The 14,292-nt window shown below is 44.3% G+C and overlaps 1 protein-coding gene across 4 annotated transcripts in view; it reads left to right on the top strand.

Annotated features, from left to right (window-relative positions):
• Positions 1-14,292, top strand: part of PRKCE (protein kinase C epsilon) — a 436,609-nt gene that overhangs the window by 352,447 nt on the left and 69,870 nt on the right. For all 4 annotated transcript variants that reach the window (XM_036435210.2, XM_036435208.2, XM_045580706.1 and 1 more), the window contains one exon: positions 7,150-7,304. In XM_036435210.2, coding sequence (XP_036291103.1) covers positions 7,150-7,304 — 155 coding nt within the window. The remainder of the gene's footprint in view (positions 1-7,149; positions 7,305-14,292) is intronic.

Here is a 14,292-nt window from a genome sequence, read left to right on the forward strand (position 1 = left end):
GGCACACTGGGGATGTGCAGGAGGCGGCTGGTCGATGTTTCTCTCTCATCGACGTTTCTGGCTTTCTATCTCTCTCCCTTCCTCTCTGTAAAAAAATCAACTATATATATATATATATATATATATATATATATATATTTTTTTTTTTTTTTAACAAGGGAAGGTCTCTGTGTATTGAACCAAAATTCTTCCTTTTCCCCTTTGATGCTTTGAGGCACAGATCAAAGTGTGTGGGGCAGGTTGGCAGTAACTTGAAGTTGTTTCCTGGGCTAAATGCAGCTCTAATCAGAGGCAGCAAATGTTCATTTGAGCTTTATTGGGCAAGTTAATTTGGTACAGCTTTAGGTCATTTTAAACTTAGGCATCCTGTGTAAGTCCATTAGTCATAGTTTTAAGCAATTGGAAACAAATACCAGATGCACATGAATGAAGGTTGTATCTTCCCACCCTGGAGATTGTCATGTGGAATAGTTACTGTTTTGGCCAATTCTGATTAGGTTAAAGCTTTCCTACTAGAAAACAGGCATCTCGCCTTTTACTTTCACTAAAGTGGACTCTACCCTCTATATGGCTTATAGGATACCGTTATAAGAAACAGCCATATGAAAACCCACTCTCTATTTTCCATACTACTGTTAGTGTTCATGTAATTGGCCTTTGCTATAGGAATTTGGTTGAAATAAATATGAATTTGGGGAAAGACCACAAGGTCATTATAGTTGGGTAAGGCCATTGGAGGTGAAGGAGGAGAAAGCCTATTGGAAGAGAAGCTGAGAGTGTGTGAAAAAGACTAAAAAAACAAAACAAAAACAAACAAACAAAAAAACAGCAGCAGCATTTTTATTTAGATAATTTTTAGTGTTGTTGCTGCACAGGAAAATTTACAGATTAATAATTATTTCTTAGATGACTCTCATTCTCTACTAATTGACAGGTAAGTCCCCAGTAAGAACAAAGAGCCACTTTATTTTCTGCACCTGACCCAAATTAGACAAGACTCTGCCTATGTCTGTCGGCTTAGGAGCTAGAAAGTTCCACTCACCATGAACTGTTTCTAGTTTATGGTAATGATGGCTGCGCTTTGTGGAGAAATAAAATTGATTTGATTAAGTATCTCAAAGTCTTTAAATCTTTCCCTTGGTTCTCCCAAGGAAAAGTGTAATGGGGCTGGCGGGTTGCTTGTTCATTGTCAAAGATAACAGGACATTAGGATGGTGGAAACAGGAAAGAGAGAGAATAGTTCAGGCTATCCTTTTCCAATCCATCTTGAACTCTGCTTCTAGAATAGTTTTTTCTCAACATCAACTTTCATGATGCCATTTTATAGCTCAAATGATATTGAGAGTTCCTTATTTTCCACCTGTGTTTTTAGAACCATCTCCTCTCCCCACCCCCACCCCCACTACCCAATCTATGGCCTTCCTTCTGTCTCCAGAGTTTATGCACTGTTTCCTAGAGAGCCAGTATCTCACTGGCTCACTCCGATCCTGCTCGTCCCCACATGCAATGTTCATTTTTCCTCCCTGCTGCCCTGCAGGGCTATGCTTCAAACTTGCCAGGCCTTCGCTACTCCCTCCTTCCTCCTCCCTATGTTCAAGACCCTACTTAAGTATGGTCTTTCCCCTCATTCAGACTTGTCTCGCCAAATTGTTTCAGCAATGGCCAGTTCCATCAATACCATTTGTAGTATGAAAAAATAAAACAGGAAGAGTTTTCTTCCATAAGTAGTAGGGCCCAAGCGCAGTTATCCTCTAGGGTAGGGTTGTCAAACTCAATCAGAGAAGGGGCCAAAATCTAAAATCCAGCCTAAATCGCGGGCCGAATGGTTTACTGAACAGTCATAAACTGTCATTGTGATGGAAACGCAGCGGAGTGCAATGATGACAGCGCGGTGCGGGCCACATTGCAAGGCCTGGTGGGACGGATTTGGCCCGCGGGCCTTGTGTTTGACACATGTGCTCTAGGGGGGCTGAGAAGATACAACCCACATACATACCCTGTTTCCCCGAAAATAAGACAGTGTCTTATATTAATTTTTTCTCCCAAAGTTGCGCTAGGTCTTATTTTCAGGGGATGTTTTATCTTTCCATGCGCTAGGTCTTATTTTCGGAGGATGTCTTATTTTTGGGGAAACACGGTAGTTTCACAACCTGCTGATGCAAGAGAGTTGAGAACTTAAGGATAGAGCATTCTGCTTTCTATGCCTTCCTGTCTTCAATTCCTAGCTCCTGGAAGCCAAAGCCATGGCTTACGTCATCTTCCATATCCTACAAGCTCCTATCCAGGAAAGACCCTTTGTATTGACAGGCTAAATGATGTAGGCACACAGGGGAAGTGGCGATGTGGCAGAGTGTAGAGCGAGGACATTCAGATAGCACGTTGGAGAGATGGTGCATCCTGTCACTAGGACGTCAAAGGCGAACTGTTCCAGGTCCGGTCTTTTGTTGGGCACTCATGTGAAATTGATTCAAAAGTGATAGAATCTTTGCACATATAAACATCGAAAAGAGGTGGAGAGCGTGTGTCCAAACAAACCCGATTGGCAGAACACGCAGTGCTGCTGAGAGGAAGCCTCTGGCTATCCATCACACCTTGAAAGATGAACAGGGCGGGCCTGCATTTCCCTTCAAAGGCAGGAAAGCTTAGCGCTCTGGGAAAATGGAGCCCAATGGGAGTTTCTAACCCAGGGTGCTGCCCTTCCGGCTCGCAGGTCATTATTAACTATTCTCGTCTTAAATGGCCGTGACATATAATCTCTTTCCTAATTTCATTATTTCACTTGGTATCACAAGACCATAACTTTTAGACATTCAGGTGAGATTAAGGGAGGAGGAGGTGGAATCAGGCTTTTAAAATCTTTGATTACCTCAGACAACATATTTGCTTACTTTACCAGGAAGCTGGTGTTTTCTTTTGTTTTGTTTTCTACTGATGCCAAGAGGGGATTAATGAGTAGCCGCTGGGTTTGCCAGCTTTCTTTTGATTTCAGTTTATGTAATTAGGCAGTTCCCAGTATGACTTGAGGTTCTCACTCTGTGTCAAAACATGCTTCTCAGAGGAGTTAGGTGTGGAGGTCAGAAGCAGCCAACTCACTGAATGGAGAGAAGGGAAGGGAGAAACTTACCTTGCTTTAAAACATTCCTAATGATGTAGAAAGGGCTGATTATGTTTTGTGGCATGTAGGTTGAAGCTAAATTTTAAAATGGGCTTAAGTTAGCCCTGGCCAGTGTGGCTCAGTTGGTTGGAGTGTTGTCCCATACACCGAAAGGACACAAGTTTGATTCCCAGGTAGGACACATACCCAGGTTGTGGGCTCAGTCCTCGGTGGGGGAGTGTGCAGGAGGCAACCGATCGATGTTTCACTCTCACATGGATGTTTCTCTCTCTCTCTCTCTCTCTCTCTCTCTCTCTCTCTCTCTCTCTCTCTCTCTCTCTCTCTCTCCCTTCCTCCTCCCTCTCTCTCCTCTTCCTTCCTCTCTCTCTAATTTAATTTTTTTTTAAATAGCTCAAAACAAGGTTACAAAGAGAAGTAACATGGGGAAATCAACTCTGGTTTGTTGTTGAATTTCCAGCATCTAGACTAGAGCAAGCATATCAAACTCACAGCCCGAGGGCCACATGCCTCATTTATTTGGCCCATGTTAGCCTTTGAGCTTGACATGCTTGGTCTAGAGCCCTGTCTATGGTGAGTGTTTAATCACCCATGCATTCTATAAAGACATACCATAGCCCCCTCTGTTCTAGTTCTAGTTGCTAAAAAGTCAGTAAGGATCTACACCTCCTGAGGCTCATAGGGAGTGAGCAGATTTTTTTGAGTGCCTCTCTAAGTACTGAGTTCAGAGCCAGTGATGATGGGGGAAGAATAAGATATGTCCTGAAGGAACTGAGCATCTCACGGGAAGTGAGGACACTGGCCCACAAAACCAAAGTGCTGTTTAAAGCTGTAACTGAGTCGTGGATGCTGACACAGACAGACCCCATGGGGGTGAAAGGTTACAGTGGGCACCATCTCCATCTCCAGATTCTGCAAACAGGAGGCTCACTGCAGTGGCCAGCTCGGCTTTAACTCCCTAAGCAGTGAGAACTTGCAGATACAAATATGGTTCATGTTCTCTCTTACAGTTAGCTTCCTAACTTTATTTATTCTTCTACCCACACAATGCTTGTTTTTAAAGGAAATTATGGCAGTTTTTCTTTGGGGTTAGGCCTAACCCACAGTTCCTGTCTTCATTAAGAATACAGAGTACCCAGGAGAAATACATAAATCAGTTAAACAAATAAAACTTCAACTGTGCTGAATGCTGCAATGAGAACATAGCACACATTAGGGAGAGAAGTCAGGGACAGCTTCCTAGAAGGAAAGATGGCTGCACTTAAACCTGGAGGATAAGGAGAGATTGACCAAGTGAAGAGAGAGGGGGACGCATTCCATGCAGAGGGAACAGCATGAGCAAAGGCCCGGTGGCAGAGGAAGCAAGAGACAGCTGGAAGTGATATGACTCAGAAGGTAGGTAGGGTCAGACCAGATGGGATGCATAGCATATTAAGGAGCTTTCTCTTTATTCCAACATTAAGCCTTTAAAAGAATTAATCAGGAGAATGAGAGGAGGAAGGGAGAAGGTTTACAATCAGCATTTCAATTCAGCAAGATACTCTGCCTGTAGTGTGATCAGCATTTTTCTGGGGCAGGTGTGTGTGTGTGTGTGTGTGTGTGTGTGTGTGTGTGTGTGTGAGTGTGTGTGGGGTGGGGGTGCTGGAGTCAATATAGAGAGCATTAGTAAAAAAGCACGTGCAAGAATCTAGACAATGATAATTACTTGGGCTATAATGTGGTCATGAGGGTGGTGAAGATGGGCAGAAGTAGAAAAATATGACAGGTTCAAAATAGTAAGTACAAAGATACAATAGGCAAATGCAACTGGGCTTAGTGACAGATGTGAGGGATGAGGAAGAGGGAGGCATTAAGAATGAATTTCTGGTTTCTGACTTACTGGCTGAATGGTGAAGCCCTGCCCTGAGACAGGTACCCTGAATGAGAACCATTTTGCTGGAGGAAGATTATAAAGTCGGTTTTTAACGTGTTGGGTTTGAGTGCCATTGAGGCACCTAGAGGGAATGTGGTTAAATGGGTCTGCAGCTTGGAGGAGAGGTCTAGGGTGCAGAGAGACCTTTGTGAGTTCTCTCTGAGTCAGGGTGCATTGGACGCTGTGGGTGTGGATGACATCACATAGCGAGTACAGAGTGAGCAAAGGGGAGGGTTAGAACCCAGTCATATGGGATACCGATACCTAATGCTGGGAGAGGAGAAGCCTAAGAAGAAGCAGGAAAAACCCTGCCAGAAATACAGGGCATGGGGGGGGGGGGTTGCGGGGGCGGGGGGGAGAAACAGCCTGAAAGCCAAGGGAACAAGAGTTTGTTGAAAGAGACAGTGATCAGGGAGAAACGCTGGTGAGAGGACAGTAAAAATGAAGACTTTATAATGATAATAACAATAGCTCAACTACCTTCAGAAACAATGGCACTCGACAGTCTTCGTGGAACACTAATTATGAGCCAGGCATTTTAACCTATAATTTAATCCTCATAAGAAGTCTGTAAGGCAGGTCCTACTGTCCTCCTCATTTTTACAGAGGAGAAAACCGAGCACAGAGAGATGAAGTCATTAGCCTGGGGTCACTCGGCCAGTAAGGGATGAAATTGGGTGGGGGCTCTTCTTCCCTCCCAGCCCCCTTTTCTTCAATGCCGTGTGTCCTGGTGTTAGGAGAAAAAAAGGCAGCAAGACAGTATGCAGGGAGAGCAGGCTTTTCCTCTTTAAAGATTTGGATTCTTTCAAACACAGCCCAAGAAATAGTTCATGGTCACTGCAGCCCAAGTCCAAGTTGGCGACCCTGGAATGGTGTCAGTCACAGTGGCTGTTCTTGATGGTGTGGTTCAGCTACATCAGGGCTGTGCTTGCCATATGAGAGGCTGGCACAAGTGCTCCGGGACAATGGTTCTCAAAACGGGGGTTCCAGGACCAGCAGCATCAACATGAACTGAGGTCAAGATGATGCAGGTTCTCAGGCTCCATCCCCGATCTTCTGAATCAGGAGTAGAACCAGGAATTCATATTCTAACACAGTGTGATGCTGACACACAAGGTTAGGAATCCTTGTTCTTGGGGATCTTTGGAAAGAAAAACTCCAGTGACTTAGAATCCATATATCTCACAGATGCAGAACACCTTGGCAGAGGCAAGATGGAGGAGCCAGCGGTTCTCAGCCCTGGGTGCTCATGGGAATCATGTGGGGAGCTTGCAAACAACTGATGCCTGAGTCCTCCCCTCAGACAGTCTGGTGTCAAGGGGATGGCTTTGTCCTGAGCATTCCGGTTTTGACATTAGGATTTTCGTGGGGAATGGATGGTTGAATGAATGGTCGGCAAAGTGGCCTCTGTACTTCAGAGTACAGAATAGCACTCTGGGGAGAAAGTGAGGCAGGTCTTAAAAGGGGAAGGGCAGGGCGAGTGGAAGAGAAGCTAGACATTGAGCCCTTTGTGAATAGCAGTAAAGCCTGGACAATTCTGGAGATTGTGGAGCGGGAGAAGGCCATCTGAATTTGTAACAATTCTTAACAGCAGACTTAATTTCAAAGAGATGCCAATAATAAGGTAGATGCACGCTATCTGCTTCATGAATGAAGGATCATTGAGAGCTTTGCTGTGTCTTAATGAGAGTGATTCTATGAATTTTGACTGAAAACAATATGTGGACATTCTCCTGGTGGCTTCATTTAGGACTCTGTCTATATGTTAAGAAGGTACTATGCTCCTCTGACCTCTCAAACATCACCATTTCACCTTTGTTTCACGAACCTTCCACCCCAGCTGACCTCCTTAGTTTACCTGTCCCTAAGCATTTCCACATCCAGGCATTTGTGTTTTCACCATCCACCGTCCTCCCTCCACACACATACACACACCTCCTCCTTCTCTCCAGGCCTCGCCCCATGTAAAATCCTACTGCCCCTCTCTTCCGGCCCCCCTCCCCCGATTCAGAGAGCTCCCCCTTTTTCTAATTCAGCACCCAGTGTCTTGAAGGTGCCCAGTATGCCAGCCTGTGTGGACAGCGGCAGGAGGACCAGCTAAATGGCATTTTCTGCTTCCTTTCAGGACCGCCTCTTTTTCGTCATGGAGTATGTCAATGGTGGAGACCTCATGTTCCAGATTCAGCGCTCCCGAAAATTCGATGAGCCTCGTTCCCGGTTCTATGCTGCAGAGGTTACGTCAGCCCTCATGTTCCTCCACCAGCATGGAGTCATCTACAGGTAGCCCTTCTCTTCTCCTCTCTTCCCTAAAAGTGAAAAATTAAAGCATTTTCCAGATCCTGGAGCTGACTTGGCTCCTGTCCAACTGGTCTCTCAGTGACCCGCTTTCGATCAGTTGTTTTAATTTGCTTACAGAGGACTTGGGGGGCAGGGGGTGGCGGCTGTTTATCACTGTGAATGTTAATATTTGAATAGCCCCAGGAGACATTCTGCTTGTGCCAGTTTTGATTGAAAGCCCAAGAACGACATTTTTAAAGGCCTGGCGCCCAACGACCTTGGGGTGACCTTCATTTCGTTCTCTCCCCACCCTCTTCCTTCAACATCAGGGCATTCTCTTTTCTTTTTCCTTCTGTGCCATGAACTTCCTCCCCTTCCCAATCTCTGGGCGCTTCCTGAGTTTGTTTGGCTTAGTTGTCTCCAGCAGATAGAATCAGAGGAGGAGTTGCTTGGGGGTCTCGGGGTTTATGATCCCAGCCGAGCTGGGGAAGGGAACTAGACAATATCCAGCAGGAAGTGACTCTTTGCAGATCATCTAGTCCCTTATTACTGCCCTGTTCCCCGGTCCAAGAAAACATCACACACACACACACACACACACACACACACACACACACACACACTTTCCAGTAAGGCAGCAGGACTGTTTACGCAGGCTCTTCTGTGAGGTCAGGAATTCTGGGAGGAGTAAATATTTATAATTAGCAACCAGGACACTAAAGTTCCCTAAGATTTTTTTTCAGTGACTGTCAATTTCTTGGTTTTTGCTTTCTCCTCCTCTTTTTTATTTTATTTTAATGGGGTAGGCTAGCTGGCTTGGTTCATCCCAGAACTTAGTCCCTCACAAGCTCTCTACTGGTCAGTAAAACTGTCAGTCCTGGGAGCTATGCCCTGACTAAATGTTCGTAAAGGGCTTCCGACCAACTCCTACCACAGGCTTCCCTTCCTGCTGATATCCCTTAGCTTCCTAAAGGATGAGTCTCTGCTCAGAAACATTCAGTGGTTCCCAATGCGTTGCATAATAAAGCCCATACTTTCTAGCCTGCTGTGCATGGCCCTCCAATGACCACACTGTGAGGCCATTACTTGTTTCCTATGGATGTGTGACAAACTACCAGCTAGAAACCAATGGGGAAAATATCCTTGGGTGAGGACTTAAAAAAAAAAAAAAAGAATTGCTTGATTAGATCAGGCCTATCCAGGATAATCTTTTCATTTAACTCAAAGTCAAATGATTAGGAACCTTAATTATAACTGCAAAACCACTTTGTCTTTGCCATATAATATCGCATGACCAAGATGGGGAAGCTGTGCACAGCTCTGTGGTTTGGACACAAGCAGGGATGGGAGGTGTGGCTCTCTCTGCTGTGTGGCTGGCTTCTGCCCCAGAAAAGGGTGCATTTTCTCCCCAGAGGAGATGCCTCTTTGTGTTTCTAACAAAGACACAATATGTGCTAACAAGGCTCTGGTGGTCCACAACAATCCTTTCACCACTCTCCCTAACCATGCACCCCACCATCTAGGTACTCCAGATTGTTTGCCATTCTCCCCCAAATACCATTCTCTTTCATTTTTATGAGCTTTTGTGTCCCCACTGTCCTTGGATTTCCCTTGCTCCTAATCTGTGTCTTGCTCAGTGAGTAGCTCCCTGTTCACTTTCCTGATCTGGCTGCCTCAGAGTTCCCAGTTTAAAAAATACGTAGATTCCACCCTGGAAGGTGTGGCTCAGTAGATTGGAGTGTCATGTAGTCCCATGCCCCAGAAGGTGGCGGGTTCCATTTCCAGCCAAGTCACATGCCCAGGTTGAGGGTTCAATCCTCAGTCAAGGAGCATGGAGAAGGCAACCAGCAGTTCTCTCTCTCTCTCTCTCTATCTCTCTGTGTGTGTGTGTTTCTCTCCTTCCTTCCCTCCCTCCTTCCTTCCCTCCTTCTTTCTTTCCTTCCCTCCCTCCCTCTTTCCCTCCTTTCCTGTCTCTAAAACCAATTAAAAAAATATGTAGAGTCCATAATACTGAGGGAGGGGGAATAGAGAGTGAGTTGATGATTGCTAATATGGGTGATGGTACATGTGGGCTCACTATTCTACTTTTGTGCATGTTTTAAATTTACCATAATAATAATAACCTTTAAAAAAGAATAGTGATTTCAGGGTAACATTCCTAGAACTTTTGCTTCTAGGACTCAGTTGGTCTGATCTGGGGTTCAGGACTTTTTTTTTTTTTTTAATAAATTTTTATTGATTTTTAGAGGGAGAGGAGGAGGGAGGGAGGGAAAGAAAGGGAGGGAGAGAGAGGGAAAAACATCAATTGGTTGCCTTCCACTTGGGGATTGAACTTGAAATCTGAGCATGTGCCCTGACCAGGAATTGAACCCATGACTTTCAGTGCATAAGACAGCATTAAAACCACCTGACACTGACCAGCCAGGACATGACTCTGTTTTTTAAAGCATTCCTCAGGTGATTTAGGGACTGCAGGTCTAAAAAAAAAATGCCATATGCCTTCAGGGCTATGTCAAATGCTCCTGCTCTGTGAATCCTTTCCTGACCACCAGGCCTGTCATGGGAATCACACCGACCCTGAGTGACATAACATCTCCCTGTACCAGGCATCTTGCAGGTGCCCTTTGCTGACCTTGTATTTTTACATGAAATGCCCTTCTGTGATTGAGAACTCCACACTTGAGTGCTCACCTAGTTGGCTTAGGACAGTCCCCTGCTTGTAGAAGGTGTTCACTTAATACTTGTTCTTCTCGTCTACAGCTCTAGAGCTTTCCAGTCCAGTGGGTTGCTATGTCATAGGTGTGTACTTCTTGAAAGTCTGTGTTGAAAGCATTCCTAACATACAACACACGATTTTTTTCCTTTGACCCTAAAAAATCCCCACTTCTTCATATCTTTCCTTTCTTGAATTAATGAGGATCATGTGATCTCTGTTTCCCATGATGCTTTGTTTTAAGCTGTCAGCAGAAAGCTGTTTGGGGTAGTTAGTCTGCAGCTGACTGGAGAGGCAGTGAGTGTGTATCTTATTGGCTGTCCTGAAGCTCAGGCACAGTCCACATTTTGTGTGCTACGTGGCTTTAATTGCAAGATTGGCAGAGCCAGTTATTGGAGGAGGAGAACCTCAATGCTGAAGTAGATTGAATTTTCCAGCCTTCCTGCTGAAATTTACACATAAACTAATTAGCGACTAATTGGCCAGTATTCAAGAACTAACAGAAGATGACCCTTCTCTGGCCGGTGGCTCACACATGCGGGAGGGCCCACACTGGCAGGCACGGCCCCCTTCCCTCTGGCCCCGCTCTGTGTCAGGCTCCCCATGCCAGGCAGCCACAGAACTCTGTCTCCGTGTCCCTTCCCAGCATTCCTGGGACGCCTCTGTGGAGGGAGGCATTGGCTCCCTGTGAGGCAGAGCTTTTGAAGGGAGGGCCTTCTTCCCAAAGTTGGTTCAGGGAACTTTCTCCCCTCTCCAACATGCCCCATGCTTGTGCGTTTTTCTCTGAGCTGCTCAGTGGCAGTAGCTGACTCCCTGAGAGCACTTCTCTGCCCATGCGGCATGGATAAGGGGACTATGTGACCTGCCTGGGCCCTGGGAGGAGAATGAGGCTTGGCTACAGGAATGCATCTCCTTCTTTCATAATCTGGAAGCCAGGAGCACTGCACCAGAGGGTGGCAAAGAAAACATGGCCTCTGCCACCCTGGCCCAGTGTCTTAACGTTTTATTTTACACTTTAGTGTCCTCATCTGTAAAGTGAGAACAATTGTTGTCCCTATCTCATGAGGTTGTAATGGTTTAGTGAACTGATAGGTCTAAATTTCGAATAGTGCCTGCTCTACTGTAAGTTCTCAATAAAGCTTAGTTAATGTTATTATATCATAAATTAATTTTTATTAAGATGGAAAAAACATTAGAGATCTTTTACCCAGCCCTGACTTCAAAGGGGAGTCCTGAATTGCAATGGGGGTGGTGGTGGTGGATGTATCGATATTCCTTTCTTCCTTCTTATAAAATGAAAATTCCTTTAAATATATATATAGTAGTCATAGGAAAAATAAAAATTTAATCAGCAAAGAAAGGTATAAAATCAGTTTTCCCTCTACCGAACTCATAGACCCCCAGGGTAAAACAGTTGAATGGTGTCTAGAAAATTTAAGAAATCTTGTGGAGCAAGTTCCTGGACCTCCTTCCATTGGAGCCTTTCAGAGAACCCTGCCTTGTCTCCGTCATGTGGGAGTCGAGAGTGGTGGCTGGAGGTCTGACTGTAGAGGTAGAGGTGAAGGGTATGAGAACATGTAAGAAATGACAAGGTACTTTATTTATGTAAAGTATTATTAATGGTTAACATTTGTCACTTGGAGCACTAAAAGTCTTTATCCAGCAGAGGAGGAAGTCTTAAGTTCTAAAGCTCTCTTGCTCTTTAAGTTCTCCAAAACTTTCGGTCTTTAATGAGCCCTCATCACCACTTCCCGGGAGTCAGTCTGTCCCGGAGCCTGTGTGTGCTTGAAGCCAGAACTAGGTGAGCAGTGGGCAGACAAGAGGAGACAGGATGTTTCTGCTTTGGCCCAGGCTAGATCATTCTGTACTCAAGAGGTGCTTAGAAAAAGGCTTTCTTTGTTTATGATGATGTTTATGAAAAGTCAGATAACAATTAAGAGCAGCCCTAGCTGATTTGGCTAGAGCATCAGCCTGTGGACTGAAGGGTCCCGGATTTGATCCTGGTCAAGAGCACATGCCAGGTCATGGCTCCATCCTCAGTAGGGGGCGTGCAGGAGGCAACCAATCTATAATTCTCTCCTATCATAGATGTTTCCATCTCTTCCTTCCTCTCCCTTTCTCTCTGAAATCAATAAAAAAGAAAAAGAAGAAGAGCAGGACATGAAGATTTAGTGAAATCTCAGAGCACCTAATTAATAAGCCTGAGTCTTAAATGGCTTGTCCTTTCCAGGTCTGGGGGACAAAGCTCAAAAGAAGGGGCTTAGGCCAAAACCAGTTTTTCTCAGTGGATAGCGTGTCGGTCTGTGGACTGAAAGGTCTCAGGTTCGATTCCAGTCAAGGGCATGTACATTGGTTGCCGGCACATCCCCAGTAGGGGGTGTGCAGGAGGCAGCTGGTCAATGTTTCTCTCTCATTGACGTTTCTAGCTCTCTATCCCTCTTCCTTCCTTTCTGTGGAAAATCAATAAAATATATTAAAAAAAAGAAAAAGAAAAAGAAAAAAAAAGGGACTTAGAAGGGGTTTCCCTTGGAAAAGTTGGAGATGTATTGAGGGCTATAGCTGCACTCTCCAAGCTGGCCCTTGCTGGAAAATGCATATGAAGTTGTAAACTGCAGTCTTGCCTTCCTGCTATTCTAAAGGGGCAAAGTATCTGCCTACCTCTATCCCTGGGATCAGCTCCTAGTATTGGCACAGGGGGCATTTCCTGACATGGATTAAGTCTCCAGTTAAATCCTGTGTTATCAGGTGGACGACCTAATATTTAGGGTCTCATTGTCTTTCAATTAATGCTACAAAGCAGGGGAGGAGGAGAAATTGGGGTGATGCCTTTTTCCTTCCCAGTCTTCTGGGACCTGTCCCTTCAAAAATCACTGAGGGCTCTTGGGGGTCTGTTTCCCCACAGAGTGTTGTTCTCAGCTGTCGGCATTTCCCTACCCATAGAAAATGATATCTTATTTTTAATTTATCATTTAAAAAATATATATACTAACTTTATTTCTACCTTCTTACAGTCCCTAATATCATGACTGGTAAGAATTCTTATCTTCTGCCATCTTCACCTGAAGTAGAAAATGGTATTTACATATAAAACTCCTAAGGATCTAAGGGCTGAGTGTGTAATGGGAGGATACAGTCTCCGTGGCAGGAATCTCAGTTGTGAATGTCAGATGAGCGAAGGCCTCAGAGGCACTCTAATCCAACTCCGTTTTAGAGAGGGAACTTGGAAACCAACAGTGAGCAGTGACTCGCCCAGGTTTACAGAGTGAGGTGTTATAAAGCTCAGATGTTATTTTATTTAAAGATGTACATATAGATAAAGTCAAACTCTTCTACCAGGTGTTTAAATAAATAAAAAACTGTGTTCTGTCCTCTCAGTTTCTCTTTTAGAGAGACAACCACTTTCAATTCTTTTAGCTGACACCTTGAGTATAGACCTGTGTATTTGTGAATAACATGCATTTGTTGTTCCTTTTTAAAAACTTTATTTTAGGCATTATCTAGAGACTTTCCACTATGAAAAGTGAGAATTTAGCTCTTTGTCCCACCCTTCCCATCCTCCCATCCACTCACTAGAGTTTACTGTAATTTTGGTTAAGTGAATATGCATTGTATACATTATTATGACTGTGAAATGTTACTTGGAACTAAGCCATTGGTTTAATTGCTTTCCCTTTCCTATACAATGTCTTTGTTTTCCCTGCAGATAAGAAATATCTCTTGGCTCTATGTGTTATTATTACTTAACTCAAATGCTCTATAGATTATCCACATCTCCCTTCAGGATGTTGAAGTGTCATAGGTATTCTATCAATTTTATATCCCTGGATAAATTTATCCCAAAGCCCTCTAAACTGCTCCAGTCTGAATGGTTGTCCTCAGTGCCTGTTGCATATCTGTCACCCGGGCATCTCCCTGCTGTCCTAGCACTTCCCATTTGCTTCTTTCTTATGTGGAAGGTCCTGTCTTTTTTTATTCCATGTCCCCTCTTTCTGGATATACTCCCTAGATGTGGTAAATCAACCCCAGCTGTTTTCTGAGAAAGAGTATGGGAAGGAAATCTTTGAGACCTTCCTTTTATATATAAAATCATCTTTCTCTTACTCCCTAGCTTGATAAAGAATTTGACGGAGTATAAAATTCTAGATTGAAAACAATTATTCCTCTAAATTTCTTATTGTTTTATTGTCGTCTAACTCCCAGTGTTGCCATTAAGAATCCTAAAAATATTTTGATTCATGATCCTTTGTAAGGACCTGTTACTTTTCTATGGAAGCTTGT

This window comes from Pipistrellus kuhlii, unplaced genomic scaffold, assembly GCF_014108245.1.
Source record: "Pipistrellus kuhlii isolate mPipKuh1 unplaced genomic scaffold, mPipKuh1.p scaffold_m20_p_13, whole genome shotgun sequence".
Classification (NCBI taxonomy): domain Eukaryota; kingdom Metazoa; phylum Chordata; class Mammalia; order Chiroptera; family Vespertilionidae; genus Pipistrellus; species Pipistrellus kuhlii.